This window comes from Zootoca vivipara, chromosome 7 (genome assembly GCF_965207765.1).
Source record: "Zootoca vivipara chromosome 7, rZooViv2.hap1.1, whole genome shotgun sequence".
NCBI lineage: Eukaryota > Metazoa > Chordata > Lepidosauria > Squamata > Lacertidae > Zootoca > Zootoca vivipara.
The window spans coordinates 62,190,571-62,206,119 of NC_142590.1; the positions used below are offsets into that span (position 1 = coordinate 62,190,571).

The 15,549-nt window shown below is 45.1% G+C and overlaps 1 protein-coding gene across 5 annotated transcripts in view; it reads right to left on the reverse strand.

Annotated features, from left to right (window-relative positions):
- Positions 1-408: 408 nt before the first annotated feature.
- SYT6 (synaptotagmin 6) overlaps positions 409-15,549 on the reverse strand; it is a 127,305-nt gene continuing 112,164 nt past the window's right edge. For 2 of the 5 annotated variants that reach the window (XM_088674409.1, XM_088674408.1), the window contains 2 exons: positions 14,929-15,033; positions 410-3,830 (listed from right to left, as the gene is read on the reverse strand). In XM_088674409.1, the coding sequence (XP_088530535.1) occupies positions 3,759-3,830; positions 14,929-15,033 (177 nt within the window). In that variant the 3' untranslated portion in view covers positions 410-3,758. Of the gene's footprint in view, positions 3,831-14,597; positions 15,034-15,549 lie in introns of those variants that run through there. The other 3 variants (XM_088674411.1, XM_088674410.1, XM_088674407.1) reach the window with 2 other exon arrangements.

A 15,549-nucleotide genomic window follows, 5' to 3' on the forward strand; every position in this document is an offset into this window, starting at 1 on the left:
GGCTGTATTTGTACATTGTATATCCTTTTAATGTAGCCTTATTGTATTGTTCTTATATTAATATTAGAAACCTCTGTGGACTTTTGTTTTGAATGAAGGGTAGTATTTAAATATTTTTAAATTAAAAATAAAATGGAGTTGGGAAGTGGTTCAGAAATGCTTTTGAGACACTTCTTAAAATACAGTGGTGGTTCCTTTTCTCTTCGTGACAGTCCAGACCGCTACAGAGGAGCAACACCACATCACCGCTGACAGCGACTGATTATACATAGCATACATGGTGCAATCTCAACTGTACCTTTCATCTTGCTTTCAGCCTGGCCTTTATTCAGCGGGCATTATGCTTCCTTTAGCAACAGATGGCTATATCACCAATTCTATAAAAAAATATACACAACTGCTGAAGACAAGTGATTCAAAAAAGTCATTTTATTAGACTGATGCTCCTGTTGCATGTGGCACATACAGAGAAAATTAAGACACAAGGTGTGGTGAGGAGCAAGAACAAATTAGTCTATCACTGAACAAAATTTCCCTGCAAAGTTATATACACGCTTGGAAAGTTTAGATCAGTGAATCAGAACATTAAGGTTGAAGTAAAGGGTGTTATTGTTGTTCAGTTGCTGAGCTTTGTTCTCAGTCTAGCTGAACAAAAATGTACAGTGGCAATTTATGGACACTTCGGCCACTTGAGGCAATATTGTTTCAAGTCAAAAAGCAAAACTAATCCGAATTATTACTTGAAAGAAACAGCATTGTTTGAGGTGCTAAATGTGAGGTGAAAAGCATTAAAAAATCCTTTAAGCAAGAAGCTCGGCTGCAATTTATGTAATAGTTAGGTCCCATTGAAATCAATAAGCATGGACAACAATGTGGTTGGTTTTCTTGATCCCAATACACTCACTTTGATGGCAACTAAATTCGGCCAGTAACCACTAGACAAATAATCAGTGTTTTTAAGTCTGGTCATGTTGATCATCTACGTGCATGAGCCACTGAGTGCTGGATACCAAACACACACGCACACACACACACACACAGCAAATAGTGCCTCCATTATACCTCAGTCAAGGTACACAGTACCCAAGACTAGCCAACTTAATCTGCTACCTGAGGCAGAAAATCCCACAAAGTAAAATTACAATAACCATACATTAAATAACAAAGAATTTTCTGCCCTTCTGTGACACCCAATACCAGCTGCCTGAGGCAACTAAAACCTAATGTTAGGGCCAGTACTTTTCTTGTCTTTGAAGGATCAGGTGCAAAATGGTGATTCTTGCATAGAACTTTGCTTCCAAGCATAGATCACCTCTGCTGGATTATATCAGCGTGTGGAAATTCAGAGAAAGCACGCACACCTTAGCTCCTGTTGAAATCAGTGGGATAGTAAAGTTTACCAGGGCTATTCAGTTCCACTTATTGCAATTAACGCTAAGTGCACCCAACTTTCCCTAGATAGTGCTCCCGTCTTAAAAAATTGCTATTGACCTGGATATTTATTCTGTGCAATGAAAAACTGATGAGAAATTGCAAACCTTTTATTTGGAATCAGATGTATTGGAATATTTGAAAAATTTAGGGTGGGATTCACCTAACCACCCGTCAGCAGAAGCCCTGTGTAAGGACTTCTGTCTGCACTTGGGGGATTTCCCCCATCTCCCCATATAGCCCCAAAACTGGCTCTGGAGGGGTTAGGAGAACCCCCACTACAGCACATGGGAGCCATTCCACCTGGCAAGCTGAAATGCTTGTGCAGATCAAATAACTGGAAGAGTGCAAAGTTGAATTTCACCCTTAGTTGTTATTTTCCCCACCAACAGAACAAAAAGGCTACATCTACGCCAGATCCTCTCATGTTCTTTCAACCCTGTTGTTGTCCACATTGGCAGTTTGTCATAGGCCAGTGCTGCAGAATATGTTACCTGCAGGCTGATAATGCTAAGTTTGGGAATATTGTCACCACTACCCTGCCTATCTGATTATTAATGCTTTTCTGGTGCTACCAGCAATGGCTGTGACCAGAAGCTATGTCACAGAGGTTCTCATGACGTTGAAGGTAACGAATGTGCCAGTCTTTTGCTGAAGTAGATTGAATACCATCCGACTTTTGGTATTTGCACTGAAAAAAGCACTTGCTGACACTTCTTGCAATCATGCTGTTTGACTATGGAAAAGATTGTGCAGGTCTCCTGAGAAATGGAAACATAGGAAGCTGACTTAGACTGAATCAGACCAATAGTCCGTCTAGTTCAGAACTGGCAGCTGACTGACATTGGCTCTCCAGGGACAATCCCCACTTATCTGGAGATGCCTGCGATTGAGTCTGGGACCTTCTGCATGCAAGAGAGATGGTCTACCACTGAGCTATGGCCCCAGAATATAAAAAGGCAATTGAGGAGGAGGACAAGGAAGTTCCCAGAGATGCCCATGTTAGTCTTGAATAATCCATATGGATGCCGCATATGGACAATAAGAAAGAAGAATGCAAGAACTAGAGGAAGTAGCAGAAGAGGAGAAAGCTGTCAAAGGCAAACACTTTATAAGCAATGCAAGCCAAAATGGCACTGGATTGAGATTGCCTGCAATGTAGACATGCCATTATTAGCACCCTCCACATCAGCCCAAGATTAGTGCCACATAACACAATCTTGCGATTTTACGAATAAAGGAATTAACACTGGAAGGAACTATTTATTTTTGAAACATTGTCAGAAAATACGTAACAACTTTCAACATCCCCCCCCAACAGGGGATCCCCCCATCCCCCAAATTCAAGCAAGAAGTTAATTTAAAAAATACTCAAAATGTTGCAGCTTTCAGTAATTTTGGCAAATGATTCATCCTTTTTAAGTATATGACGGACAAAATCAAAATGCTTCTAGAAAAGACTTGCTAGACAAAATAGTTTTGCAAATCACAGTCTCAACAAATATAGCTGTTTTCACTACTCTCAAGAAGAAGAAATAAGTGTGTGAAATAGATCTAAATAGATCTTTTAAAAAAAGAGAGAGGAGGAGATAGAGCTTTTGTTAAAAATTGCAAAGCTGGGACCAGCTCTAAATTGCAGCAAGAATGAGCTGCACCTTAAGCAACTGAGCTCATGCAAAAGGTTCTCCGGAGAACATAAATACAGAAAAAGTGTTATTTTTTTCCCTGAGGAATTTGTAACTCTGTAAAACACATCAAAGGGCAGGCTGGGTCACACACAGCACAGACTCCATGAACATCACAGTATGAGTAAGAATTTTTTTGTAATGTACCGCTGATCACAATAACAAGGGTTGTTCACATGTCACAAGGAGTCTAATCAAGGCCTTTTCACTTGTTAGTCTCATCCCCCTCCATTTCTTTTCTTAAATCTGCATGGTTATCTGCAGAATGTCAGTGCTTCTCTACTATTTGTCCACCTCCAGACACACACGAATAGCTATTTTACAGGTTATTTTACAGGCCGGTGTTCCGGCCTACGTCACACTCCTCCAACTTTCCCCCCGTCCCAGGCAGCCATGTCCAAAAAGTGAAAACCACACAGAACATCACCTTGAGAGACATAAATAACTAAGACAAATATGACCACAGAACAGTTTTGCTGCCTTTGTCATTGTGGGAACAAGTGCCCTCACTGTCTAATGTCCACTTCTTCTTCCATTCAGCCATAGAATTGCTGTGGAATTCCAGACAAGTGGCAAAGAATCAAATGGAAATGAATCGAAAAAGAACTTGGTTGAGTCCCATTGAATTCACCACTCGATGCATCATGGTGTTGAAGGCGGTTTGGGAGAGGGACAGGAGCCCTGGCTGTCAAAGCTGGCGGCTCGGCCATGCCACTGAGGAAAAGAAAAAGGCAGCAAGTTAGTGAACGAAGTCATAAACAAGCAGGGCATAAAAAATGTACTAGCACCCCTAGTCCAGAGGTCTATGTCAGCTCAGACAGAGATGTAACTCCAGCACTAGTAGGATGTCCCATTCATTTAAATGGAGGGATGCACAATTGCGCTCTCCATTTAGATGAATGAATATGTCCTTCACGTGCACCATACCTGCCAAGTTCCTCTCTGAAAAATAAGGGACCAGACCGAAAGTAGCATACCAGAAGTAGCGCGGCGGCCATTTTGGAACTGGGCGGAGCATGCTCAGAAGTGACTTTTGATGCTGCTGTGCCCAGTTCCAAAATGGCCGCCGCACCAGAAGTTGCGCTGCAGCCATTTTGGAACTGGGCATAGCAGCATCAAAAGTCACTTCTGAGCATGCTCCGCCCAGTTCCAAAATGGCCGCTGCGCCAGAATAAACCGGGAAAAAACAAAAAAAAATACATTTTTTTGGCCGGGGACAGCTGGAAAAACGGGGTTTCCCTGGGGAAAACGGGAGACTTGGCAGCTATGACGTGCACACACAAGCTTTCACAAAAGAGTCTTAGAGCTGAGCCAACTCTGCATGCGAGCAAATCGCTTTATCACCATCAGCTTTGTTCTCAGCACCATGAGATATAAATCAGTGTCCTCTGAATAACTCAGACATTGATTACAAAATGGAAGGGGAAGGCTTCCAAGGCACTCAGATGGGGTAACAAAATGGAATAGATAACAAACTGAGCTCAAGCAATCAAAATGGCAGTTTTGGATTTTAGTACCACTCTATGTGATACCACATTTGTTCATCGTGGTCGTTCATCATGTTTACAACGATTACACACATTCAGAACTATTCCTGCCCATGTGCTTGAAATCTAGTGAGATGAATGAATATCTAAGGGAAAAGAGTCCCATAGTTATGATGCAGCAATCAAGAAAGGACACTAGCCATTGAGAGGATGAGCACATGAATTAGGAGGTTAAACATGTCTAGTCAGAAGTAAATGCCATTGAGTTCAATGTGGCTAACTCCTAGAGATGAAAGGACCTTTCAATTTTGGTTCTCTCAATTTCTCATTTTTCCAATCTTAATTTGATTCTCAACATTTCTACAGCGATTTGCAGACAATTCTTTTCAAAAACCCTCCTGAAAATTCTTCAACCTTTTAATGCAAATTTCTCCTAATAAAAATATTTTTGTATGCAGTATTGGCTAATGTATACATTTTTTGCAAGCAATTTTTCCCAATATAATGCAGCTTTGTATGTTATTTTCACTAATATATTCATCATTAGTCTCACTGTGACCTAATATGAGCATATTTGTAAACACTGTAAGCACTGCAAAATTCAGATAAGTGCAAATTTCAAAGGATGGCTATGTTTTGGTTCTTACATTGTTTCAGAAAGTGCAGATTTGATCAATTCAGCTTTAAATGCAAACTGAATTGAATTCTTCCCTCATTCCTATTTCTACCATCTAGGTAAGTGGGTCTCAGATTCCAGCTTAAGTTAGTATTAGAAGAACAAAGGACAAAAGGAGGCCAATAGAAAGAAATCAAGAATAATAACCTATTCATTTTTGAACACTGCAATTCAAAGGGGTGTTGGTGCATTGGGAAGGATTCAAGACAAAGGCAGAAAAGGATATAAAGTAATTGTAAACAGTTTCAAAATATGCCAAAATTAAAGTTTTACTCTGGATGTTCACCTCATAAGTGTAAAAGTAATGTAAATTGAGTCTAGAAGAAGAAAGTTTTTCAGATGTTAAATGCCAAATACCAATCTCAAATATTGACAGAGTTCCAACAAATGTTTTAAATTCATTATGTTACCATTTTCTTCCACTATTTCTTTGTCAAATATGAAAAGCCATTAACATTGCATATCACTTACCAAATGCTAAATACAATTGCATACCTGACAGTTATCTATCAGTAATATGAAATACGGACATTAAATAAATAGTGCTGGGTGTCAGATACTGAGAGTGAATAGCAACAAAGGATGCTTTTGTGAAGAATTTGAAGGCAGGGTAGGAAACCTCATGCCAGGGGGCCAAAAGTAGCCCTCCAGGCCTCTCTGTTCAGCTCTTAAGGCTCTCTCTGGGCAGTGCCTCTACCAGGGAAAGGCTGGGTTAGATAATCCCGTAGGTCCAGACACCTTTCTAACATTCCCAAAGCCAGCATATGGGTTAATTGTATTGTGGCAGTTAAAACCACAAGCTACGTGATGTGGTCTTTTTGGTTCAAATCTCAGCTGAGCCATGAACTCACTGGATGGCCTTAGGCAAGTAATTATCTCTGAGTCTCGGTAATCATCTCTTCTGACCTATGATATGGGGATAATAAATAATGCTGGAATACTACGTGGAATACCACAGACTCCTCTCACTGCGGCCAGACTGAACGTCCTCAAATCTGCGGTATTATGGGGAAGGTACAGGGGAGTTCCATACGATCAGAGAACTTGCCATTGTGCCTTGGGTGAGGTAGAGTCCACCAAACATATCCTCCTGAGTTGCCCTTTCTATGTAGATTTAAGACAATGTCTCATAGCCCCATGCCTATCTCAGCTTAGCTGTCTATCCAGAGAAAGTCAGGTTGTACATTTGCTGAATAATCCCACTGGGAAAACAGCTTTCTTGGTGGCCAATTTTCTCTTCCTAGCTTTCAAGCGTCATAAGAGTAAAATCGACTGCATTGATGCAGGTTTATCTGTATAGCCTTTACTGGTGCTGCCCATGTTTTATTTTATTTTTTAGATGTCTTAGATGTTTTAACTTTGTACCGAGAAATGTATCTTTTCTGACTGACATTCGAATAAAGAATGATGATGATAAATGATACATCCATCTTCAAATGCAGTCTACCTTTGAATACCAGATGCAAGTGGAATGCTGTTTCTAATCCCTGCTGGTAGGCTTCCAGAGCCATCTTCTATTTCCAATTTTGTAAAATAATAATAATAATAATAATAATAATAATAATAATAATAGTTTATTATTTATACCCTGCCCATATATCTGGCTGGGTTTCCCCAGCCACTCTGGGCGGCTTCCAACAAAATATTAAAATACAATAGTCTATTAAACATTAAAAACTTCCCTAAACAGGGCTGCCTTAAGATGTTTTCTAAAAGTCTGGTAGCTGTTTTTCTCTTTGACATTTGGTGGGAGGGCATTCCACAGGGCGGGTGCCACTACCGAGAAGGCCCTCTGCCGGTTCTCTGTAACTTGGCTTCTCGCAACAAGGGAACCGCCAGAAGGCCCTCGGCACTGGACCTCAGTGTCCGGGCAGAACGATGGGGGTGGAGACGTCCTTCAGGTATACAGGACCGAGGCCGTTTAGGGCTTTAAAGGTCAGCACCAACACTTTGAATTGTGCTCGGAAACGTACTGGGAGCCAATGTAGGTCTTTCAGGACCGGTGTTATGTGGTCTTGGTGGCCGCTCCCAGTCACCAGTCTAGCTGCCGCATTCTGGATTAGTTGTAGTTTCCGGGTCACCTTCAAAGGTAGCCTTACATAGAGCGCATTGCAGTAGTCCAAGCGAGAGATAACTAGCACATGCACCACTCTGGCGAGACAGAGGATTGCTTTATGTTTGTGTTTTTTAAAAGTTTCATATTGTCTTAATTATGTTTATAAGCTACTTTAGGAGGCCTTTGTCTTGAAATGTGATACAGTGGCAGAGTGCTGGACTGTGGCCTAGAAGACCAGGATTCGAATCCCTACTCAGTCAGGAAGTGCACTGGGTGACCTTGGGCCAGTCACTGTACCAGTATCTTAACCTAATCTACCTCACAGGGTTTTAGTGACGATCAAATGGGGACGGGAAGACCTGTGTTCACCTTGCTAAGCTCCTGGAAGGGAATGCTGGATGTAACAATAATAATAATAATGATAAGGACATTTGCTACGCAGGTGCTAGTTTTAAAAATAGTTTTAATTGCATTTAATTTTTAAAAGTAAAATGCGCTTTTAGGTAAAGATTAGAAGGATTGCACTTATCATGTCATTTATTTACGGTATATAATATGAGGGGGGGGGATATATAAAATAACAGTGCTGGCATCAGTGAAGGCTGGCCTATGAGGGTTAAGAAGGGCTTTCTCGCTGGCTAGGTTTAACGCTAATCCCTCTAACTTCCTCTGGGGTAGGTTCGCGAGGACGGTAGAAAGAGATAGGATCTGCCCATCTGATGCCCACCAGGTGGAAACTCTAGCTCACATGGTCCTTAAATGCAAAATGATGATATCCGCCAGCAATGCCTGGATCAACTATGTATCCCAAAATGGAAACCAGTGATAGAGGTTACACACTTCCGATTACAGGGGAGAGACCAGGAGCTTCCTAAGGCAGTAGCTAAGTTCCTTTATTTGATCTTTTGCCGCCGAAGTACATTACAAGACCCTTTCCTTGCTGGAGACCCACAGAGGTGAAATAGATTGCCGGCCTCCTTTTCCTTTAGGCAAGTGACTGTACTGGCCTACTTGTTTTGAATGTTTGTGGAAGATGCCAATAAAGGTTTTGATTGATTGATTGATTGATTGCCTATGAGGGTGAATGGGGAAATGCCCCACCAACCTCAGTTTGCCCTCAGCCAGATTCCACCTGCCTGCCTTCTTTCTTACAAACAGTAAAACTCTGCCTGTGATTGACTCTGGCTCCACTACTGTTGACCACCCTACCACATGTTGCTTCCACCCTACCATTTCCAATGGCCACGAGTCACTGCACCCTGCCATAGCATAGATTGCTTAGATACTATTATGTCTGCCTCATATTAATCATGATTGCTAATGCAATTTTTGTTTGTTTTGTAAACCAGCACTCTGCTGTCGAGCCTTTGATCATCAAATGCATCATGAAAAGTAAGTACAGCCAGCCACAGCCAAATTCCTTATCTTATCTATGATAAAAGGCTGCCCTTACTTTGGCTTCAGTGTTGCTTCACATTATATCATGCAACTATTAAAAAACAAACAAATAAAAAATCTCAAACTACTTCAAAACCTAATTCAATAATTCTGTCAAAATTTAGCTAATGGAGTTTAGCAGGATCCACTTCCTAGTCATGAGGTCATTGTTCAAATGGAAGACCAGATCAAGCTGGAAGTAAATGAAAGGCACAGCGTGCAGGATAAGCACATTTATAGGCACTTTAGATTATAAATTATTGGCAACGTGTCTTCAGGCTATGAAGTGCAATTTTAAGCATGCTGCTCTCGGTTCTAAATTCTAGCCTTCTGATCTCTGGTCTTGTGTTAGCATTCAGGCAAGCGTCAAGCTTGTTCTATGAACACACAACTTCTTAATGTAGAACTAGGTACTTCAAAGATGTCTTTGGTATACTATCTGAAGCCCTGCGTTTGAATGCATTAACAGCACTGTTCTTCCATATTTCATACAAACCCATGAAAGAATCCTAGAATCGTAGCGTTGGAAGGGGGTCAAGGGGGTCATCTAGTTTAATCCCCCGCAATGCAGGAATCACAGCTGAAGAATCCCTGACAGATGGCCATCAAACCTCTGCTTAACAACCTCCAATGAAGGAGAGTCCACCACCTTCTGATGGAGTCTGTTCCACTGTTGAACAACTCTTACCAGCAGAAGGTTCTTCCTAATGCTGAGTCAGAATCTCCTTTGCGCTTCGAGACCCCCAACCCCCCCAAAAACACAGTGACACGGGATTTTAGTTTAAGTTATTGGGCGAAATTTAGACCACAACTCTATTGAATACAGAATGTGAGTGGTATTGGCTTGGGCATTGGAATCATCCAAGTTATATCAGACTCCCACCCGCATTGTGGGGAATCTGATAAAAGGGTGAAACACCGCCAGAGGGAGCCCTGCCAATGCGAACTGACTCAAGCTTACCCCCGGCACCCCCGTGGGGTCCTGGTATGTTCCTAGCCCCTACCATGAGGTTTCGGAAAAGACCCAGGCCAACCCCTGATTCCTTTAACGGAATACTCTTGAGCTTAGAGGGGCAGGTGATGGCTGTACCTCCCCTCCCCACACATTGCTGATCCAATGCCTAACCGCCAAACCTTACAAAGTTGTGACGATTGCTACGTGGTAGGCGAAAACCAAATAGCTCTGCCAGTCTGCCAGATGGAAAAAAATCCTACCAGGTGAAACAGACGACCAACAACGTCTATATCAAGGCCAACACACCAGATAAAGGGTGGGTGGGTGGGTGATCCACTGTGCGAAGGCAAAGAGGTCCAGCAAACATCGTGCAGGGGTTAAGCAGCTCCAGGGTCATAACCTCTTGCGCAGGCGCTGGGTCGGGGCCTGTTTCTGGTAGTGGTAGCCTGCTGAGTGCGTCTGCGTGGCCCATCGCCTTCCCAGGGCGGTGGATTAGTGCATACTGGTAGCCGGCAAGGAAAATTGACCACCTGAGGACACGTGGAGACAACACTTGGGGGGTCTGCTTCTCGGGGGCAAACAGGCCAAGCAACGGCTTGTGGTCAGTCACTATGGTAAAGGGCCGCCCGTACAAGAAATCATGGAATTTTTTTACGCCCTTCACGATTGCCAGACCCTCCTTGTCAATCTGTGAGTAGTTTCGTTCGGCTGCAGCAAGCGTCTGGGAGAAGTATGCCACCGGCACCTCTCTTCCATCCGGGAGTTGGTGTCCCAGGACAGCGCCGATGCCATAGGGAGAGGCGTCGCATGCCAGCACCACTGGCAGCCTCTCGTCGAAGTGTGCCAAGACCGAGTTCGAGACGAGCAAGTCCTTGACTGCCTGGAATGCGGCCCTTTGTCGCTGGCCCCACACCCAAGGGGCCCTTTTATCTAGGAGTCTGTGTAGGGGCTCCGCTACCGCTGCCTTATGGGGAAGGAAGGCATGGTAAAAGTTCAATAGTCCCAAGAATGACTGAAGTTCGGGCTTGCTCTTGGGCGCTGGGGCCTCACAAATGGCCCGTACCTTGTCACCGGTTGGATGGACCCCTTCTGCGTCCACCTTAAATCCCAGAAAGTCCACCTGCGGCACTCCCAGTAAACACTTTTCCCGCTTCACCTTGAGGCCCGCCGTCTGGAAACGGTGCAGGACGGAGCGGAGGCGGTCCTCAAATTCCTCTGGTGTGGGCCCGGCGATCAGTACATCATCGAAGAAGGGGGTGACGCCAGGAATCCCTTTAAGGAGAGAGTCCATTAGATTCTGGAATATGCCTGGTGCCACGCTAACGCCAAATTGCAGCCGCTTTACTCTGAATGCCCCTCTGTGCGTCACAATCGTCTGAGCCTCTGCTGTGGCTTCGTCCACAGGCAACTGTTGATACGCTTGGGCCAAGTCCAGTTTGCCAAAGATTTTTGACCCAGCCAGGGTGGCGAGGACATGGCTGACCACTGGCACTGGGTATGCATGGGCCGTGAGAGCCTTGTTTATGGTGCATTTGTAGTCTGCACAGATGCGGACCGAACCGTTAGGCTTGACGGGTGTGACAATTGGAGTTTCCCAGGGGGCGTTGGGCACCGGCTCCAGCACTCCTTGCTCCACGAGCCGGTCCAATTCCTCGTCTATGCGGGGTTTCAGGGCGAACGGGACCCGGCGGGCCTTGTGCCTGATGGGTCGTACAGCGGGGTCTAGCTGTAGGGCAATGGGGGGTCCTGTATATCGTCCCAATGCCCCATCGAAAACCCCTGGAAACTCTTTGCATATGGCGTCCACGTCCACTTGTAAGCTAGTGCGGTTCACCCCGGTAACGGCTAGCCCCAGAGGTCCAAACCATGCCAGTCCCAGTAAGCTAACGTAGGGGCCCTTAACTACCAGCAAGTCCAATTGTTGCTTTCGCCCTCGATATTGCACCCTGAAGGTCCCCACCCCCATTGTAGGGACCTTACGTTTCTGGAAGTCCCGGAGGGTGAATGGGGCCGGCCTTAGTTTGGGACCCCCATTAGGGCACAGTTCCCTTAATGTTCGGGCCGAGATTATGGATAGAGTTGAACCCGTGTCCAGCTCCATGCGGCATGGGGCTCCCTCTATCTGTACCTCTATATAAATTTTCTCTGTGCTGGGATGGGGCAACTGGAATACCTGGTAGTCCGTGATCTCCGTCGAGTTGCCTTGGTGCATGGTGCCGTGTGCCCTGGGGCTCCTGGGTCGGTCATCTGATGCTTGTCGACGGGTGAGTCGAGCCCGACACACCCGGGCGATGTGTCCCAATTTTCTGCACTGCCTGCACTCTGCGTTGCGGAAACGACAGGTCCTCCTCTCGTGGTTCTCCCCGCAGCTTGCACAGTTCCCTCCTTCTCGTCGAGGCTGCTGTGGTGTGTGTGCGGCTTGAGTGCGCCGCTGTACTCGGTGTACTTCCTCCCTGTCAGATTCGGATTCGTCGGTGAGGTCTTCGTGGTAGACCCTCGGTTGGGATGGCGGGGCCGGTCGTGCCTCTTGCGTTGACCTCTCGGCGGCTTCGGTTGCCAGGGCTTCCTCCAGAGCAATCTGGAACGTGAGGTCTTTCTTGGCGTAGAGGCGTCGTTGCAACATCTCGTCCCTCAGGCCACCGACGAGGCGGTCACGAAGCATGTTCTCCAACTCTGAGAAGTTGCATAACCGGGCGGCTTGGCGGAGGGAGGTCACAAACCCAGTTATGGTTTCCCCCGGGGCTTGCCGCTTTGCGTAGAAGGCATTTCGGCAAGCTACCACCGAGGGCTGTGGTGAAAAGTGCTCCTTCAGCCGTTCCATTATTGTTTTGTAAGAGACGGTAGCGACATCTCTAGGTGCAAGGAGAGCCCGGGCGATTTCAAACATCTCCTCTCCACAGACGCTGAAGAATGTCGCCCTCTTCATGGCATCGTTGGTGACTTCTTTCGCTTGCAGGAGGAAGTTGAAACGGGCGGCGTACCCTTCCCAGTCTCCTGATGCTGGTTTGAATGGCAAGAAGCTGCTGTCGGTTGCCATTCTGGGTTCCTTGGGTCCTGGAGCTGAAGCCTGGATGCACGGTGCGATGCAGCGGTGCAGCAGGTGGCGGTGCTGCGGTGCAGTGCGTGGTGGCGGTCAGCTCAGCAGGATCCCACCTTCGTCGCCAGTGAAATATACTCGGAGTCGAGAGTGAATTTCATGCTCTTTATTCAGCTCATAGTCATCAAGGAGAAGAAGAGAAGACGAATGGCTCTTTTCCCAAAACCATCTGCTTATATACATTATTTACACAATGGGCCTTGCGTGATTGGCTACTTCAGGGCTACACCTGTGGGCCAATTATATTGTGGATTGACTTCTGCCTGCAGCCTGATTGGCTGCTCCTACAGGCCAATCAGGTAGCGGATTCACTTCTGCCAGCCGCCTGATTGGCTGCTCCAGCAGGCCAATCAGGTTGCGGATTCACTTCCACCTGGAGTTGGATTGGGTAGCTCCCGCTGATTCTGAATCCTATTGTTCTAGGATTCAGCTCAGTACATAACACCAAGCCTTTGGCTTTAAGGACCAAGTGATTGTGAAACGACCAACAGGAGTGGAGCAGGGCATAGCCCTGCCCACACCAGGAGGTGAGAGATGCCTGGGGGTCCAAGCGCAACGCGTACCCTCCTTGAAGAGGATCTGATTTCTTCAAATTTGAATCTATTGGTTTGGGTCCTACACTCTGGACTAGGAGAAAACAAGCTTGCTCTGTCATCCATGTGACAACCCTTCAGATATTTGAAGATGATGATATATCACCTCCCAGTCTTCTCTTCTCCAGACTAAACATATATAACTCTTTCAATCTTTCCCCCTAAGGCTTGGTTTCCAGACCTTTGATCATCTTGGTCACTCTCCTCTGCATACGTTTTAGCTTGTTAATATTCTTCTTAAACTGTAGTGCCCAGAACTGGATACAGTACTCCTTGCCTTTCTGGGGCTTAAACTTTGCTTCATATATTATGTGGCAGAAAAACCAGGTTCTTGCACTCACACTATATTTTCCGGCAAAGTCCTAAAGCATATGTTCCCCTACAAGCACAAGGTGTAAAATAGCCTGTAAAGAAAGGCTCTTGCATCACAGTCCTCTGTTTTGTATCTCTGTCTCTATTGATGGCAGACTTCTACATAAAGGAACATGAATTTCCAAAGGACATTTCTAAACTCCCCCCTCCCCCCAACCCCTCCAGTAACAAAATCAACCTCTCTATCTATCATTCATCACTGAAACAGGCCTGCAAAAACAAATCCATAGCTTCATAGATCCATACAGTTAGGTTCCAAACCATAGATAAGGGATGGGCAACCTCAGGCCCTAGGGACCAAATATGGGCCTCTGGGCCTCTCTATGTCACCCTTGGGACTCTTCCTAAGCCATGACCCTTCCTAGGGCAATCCTGTTCCATGCCCTTCTCGGGGTCTTTTGCCTGGCTGGAATGTGTCCTTGAATTCCGATGATGCCTCTTCCTTTCCTGGATGGAGAGAGATGCATGTATAAATGTCTAAGTTACAGCCATTTGCTCCACTTGCTTTGTCTCTGGCCCCACTGGCAGCTGGCAGGTGGCCCCTGGAAAGTCTCCTTGGGCTGACAAAGTTCCCCAACTCTTGCCATGCAGAATCAATTTTCCAAGACAGGGAAAAACTGCAAATATGGAACCTGAACATCTGATTCCTCAATGCTAGCAGATTCTAGAACAAATAAAGCCCTTTAAAAAACATCTAATAACCAATTTTAAGCTCTTTGTGTTTAAAGGGAGCTTGAGACGCTGACAAAATATTGATTCCAACTGTGACAGATTCTCCAGAGAAGTTTCATTGCTCTAAATACACAGATGGAATTGCTTTTGAACAAGCCCTCTAGGGTGTCACCTACACTCATTAAGTGCCTGATGTATTATTTTAAACAAATAAATGTCACGGTCCCCAAAGACTGAAATGGCCTTATTAAATTTTAGATCTATTTTATTGTAATGAGCTGATGATAATATGAGTTTGCAATACCAGATACGACCAAACTCATCCTCTGGAAATCTCTGCTAAGCCCTTTTCCCATAAGTGACTGCAAAAACAAACAAACAAACAAAAAACTCAAACAGGCCGCTGTTGTTGTTGTTATCTCTTTGTTTAATATTTTCTTGTAAAATGATCCTTGTCTGGTGGATACCTTGGAATATTTGGAGTGAGACAGCATCACAGGAGAAAAGGAGTGGGATGACTCTGCTACAGGGATCACTGCCTTGGGAGCGCTCAATCCAGGTGCTGGATTTTGCTGTTGGCAGAAATAGATAAAGGGTCATTGGCGGATGAATTATAGGGTACGTTTGTGCTAAAACAAATTAGCACTAAGGGGCTGTTTCAGTTTGCGTATTTAAAGGGCATACCTAAATAGCAGTCTTGAAGAGTGTCAGACATGAAGTCATTGTACATCCAGCCCACATAAACCAGCAGTAGCTCTACGCAAAATGATGGTGAGACCAGTGCAGGGTCTTGCAGCCCACCACCCAAGTTACTGATGCATGCATATTTTCCGCGCTTAACACCACATGCACGACAAATAGAAAGCACAAGCAGTTGTAACCCGAATATCGCCTGAGAATTTATATTTTGGTTTCTCTCCTGGGTAAGGAGTGCAGTTTGGCAAAGGTTGTGGCTCAGTGTTACAGGACATGCTTTACATGCAAAAGGTCCCAAGTCCAATCCCCAGCACCTCTAGGTAGGGCTGAAAGAGATTGCTCTTTGAAAACCCGGAAAGCTGCTGCCACTCAACACGGAGACCACCATCAGG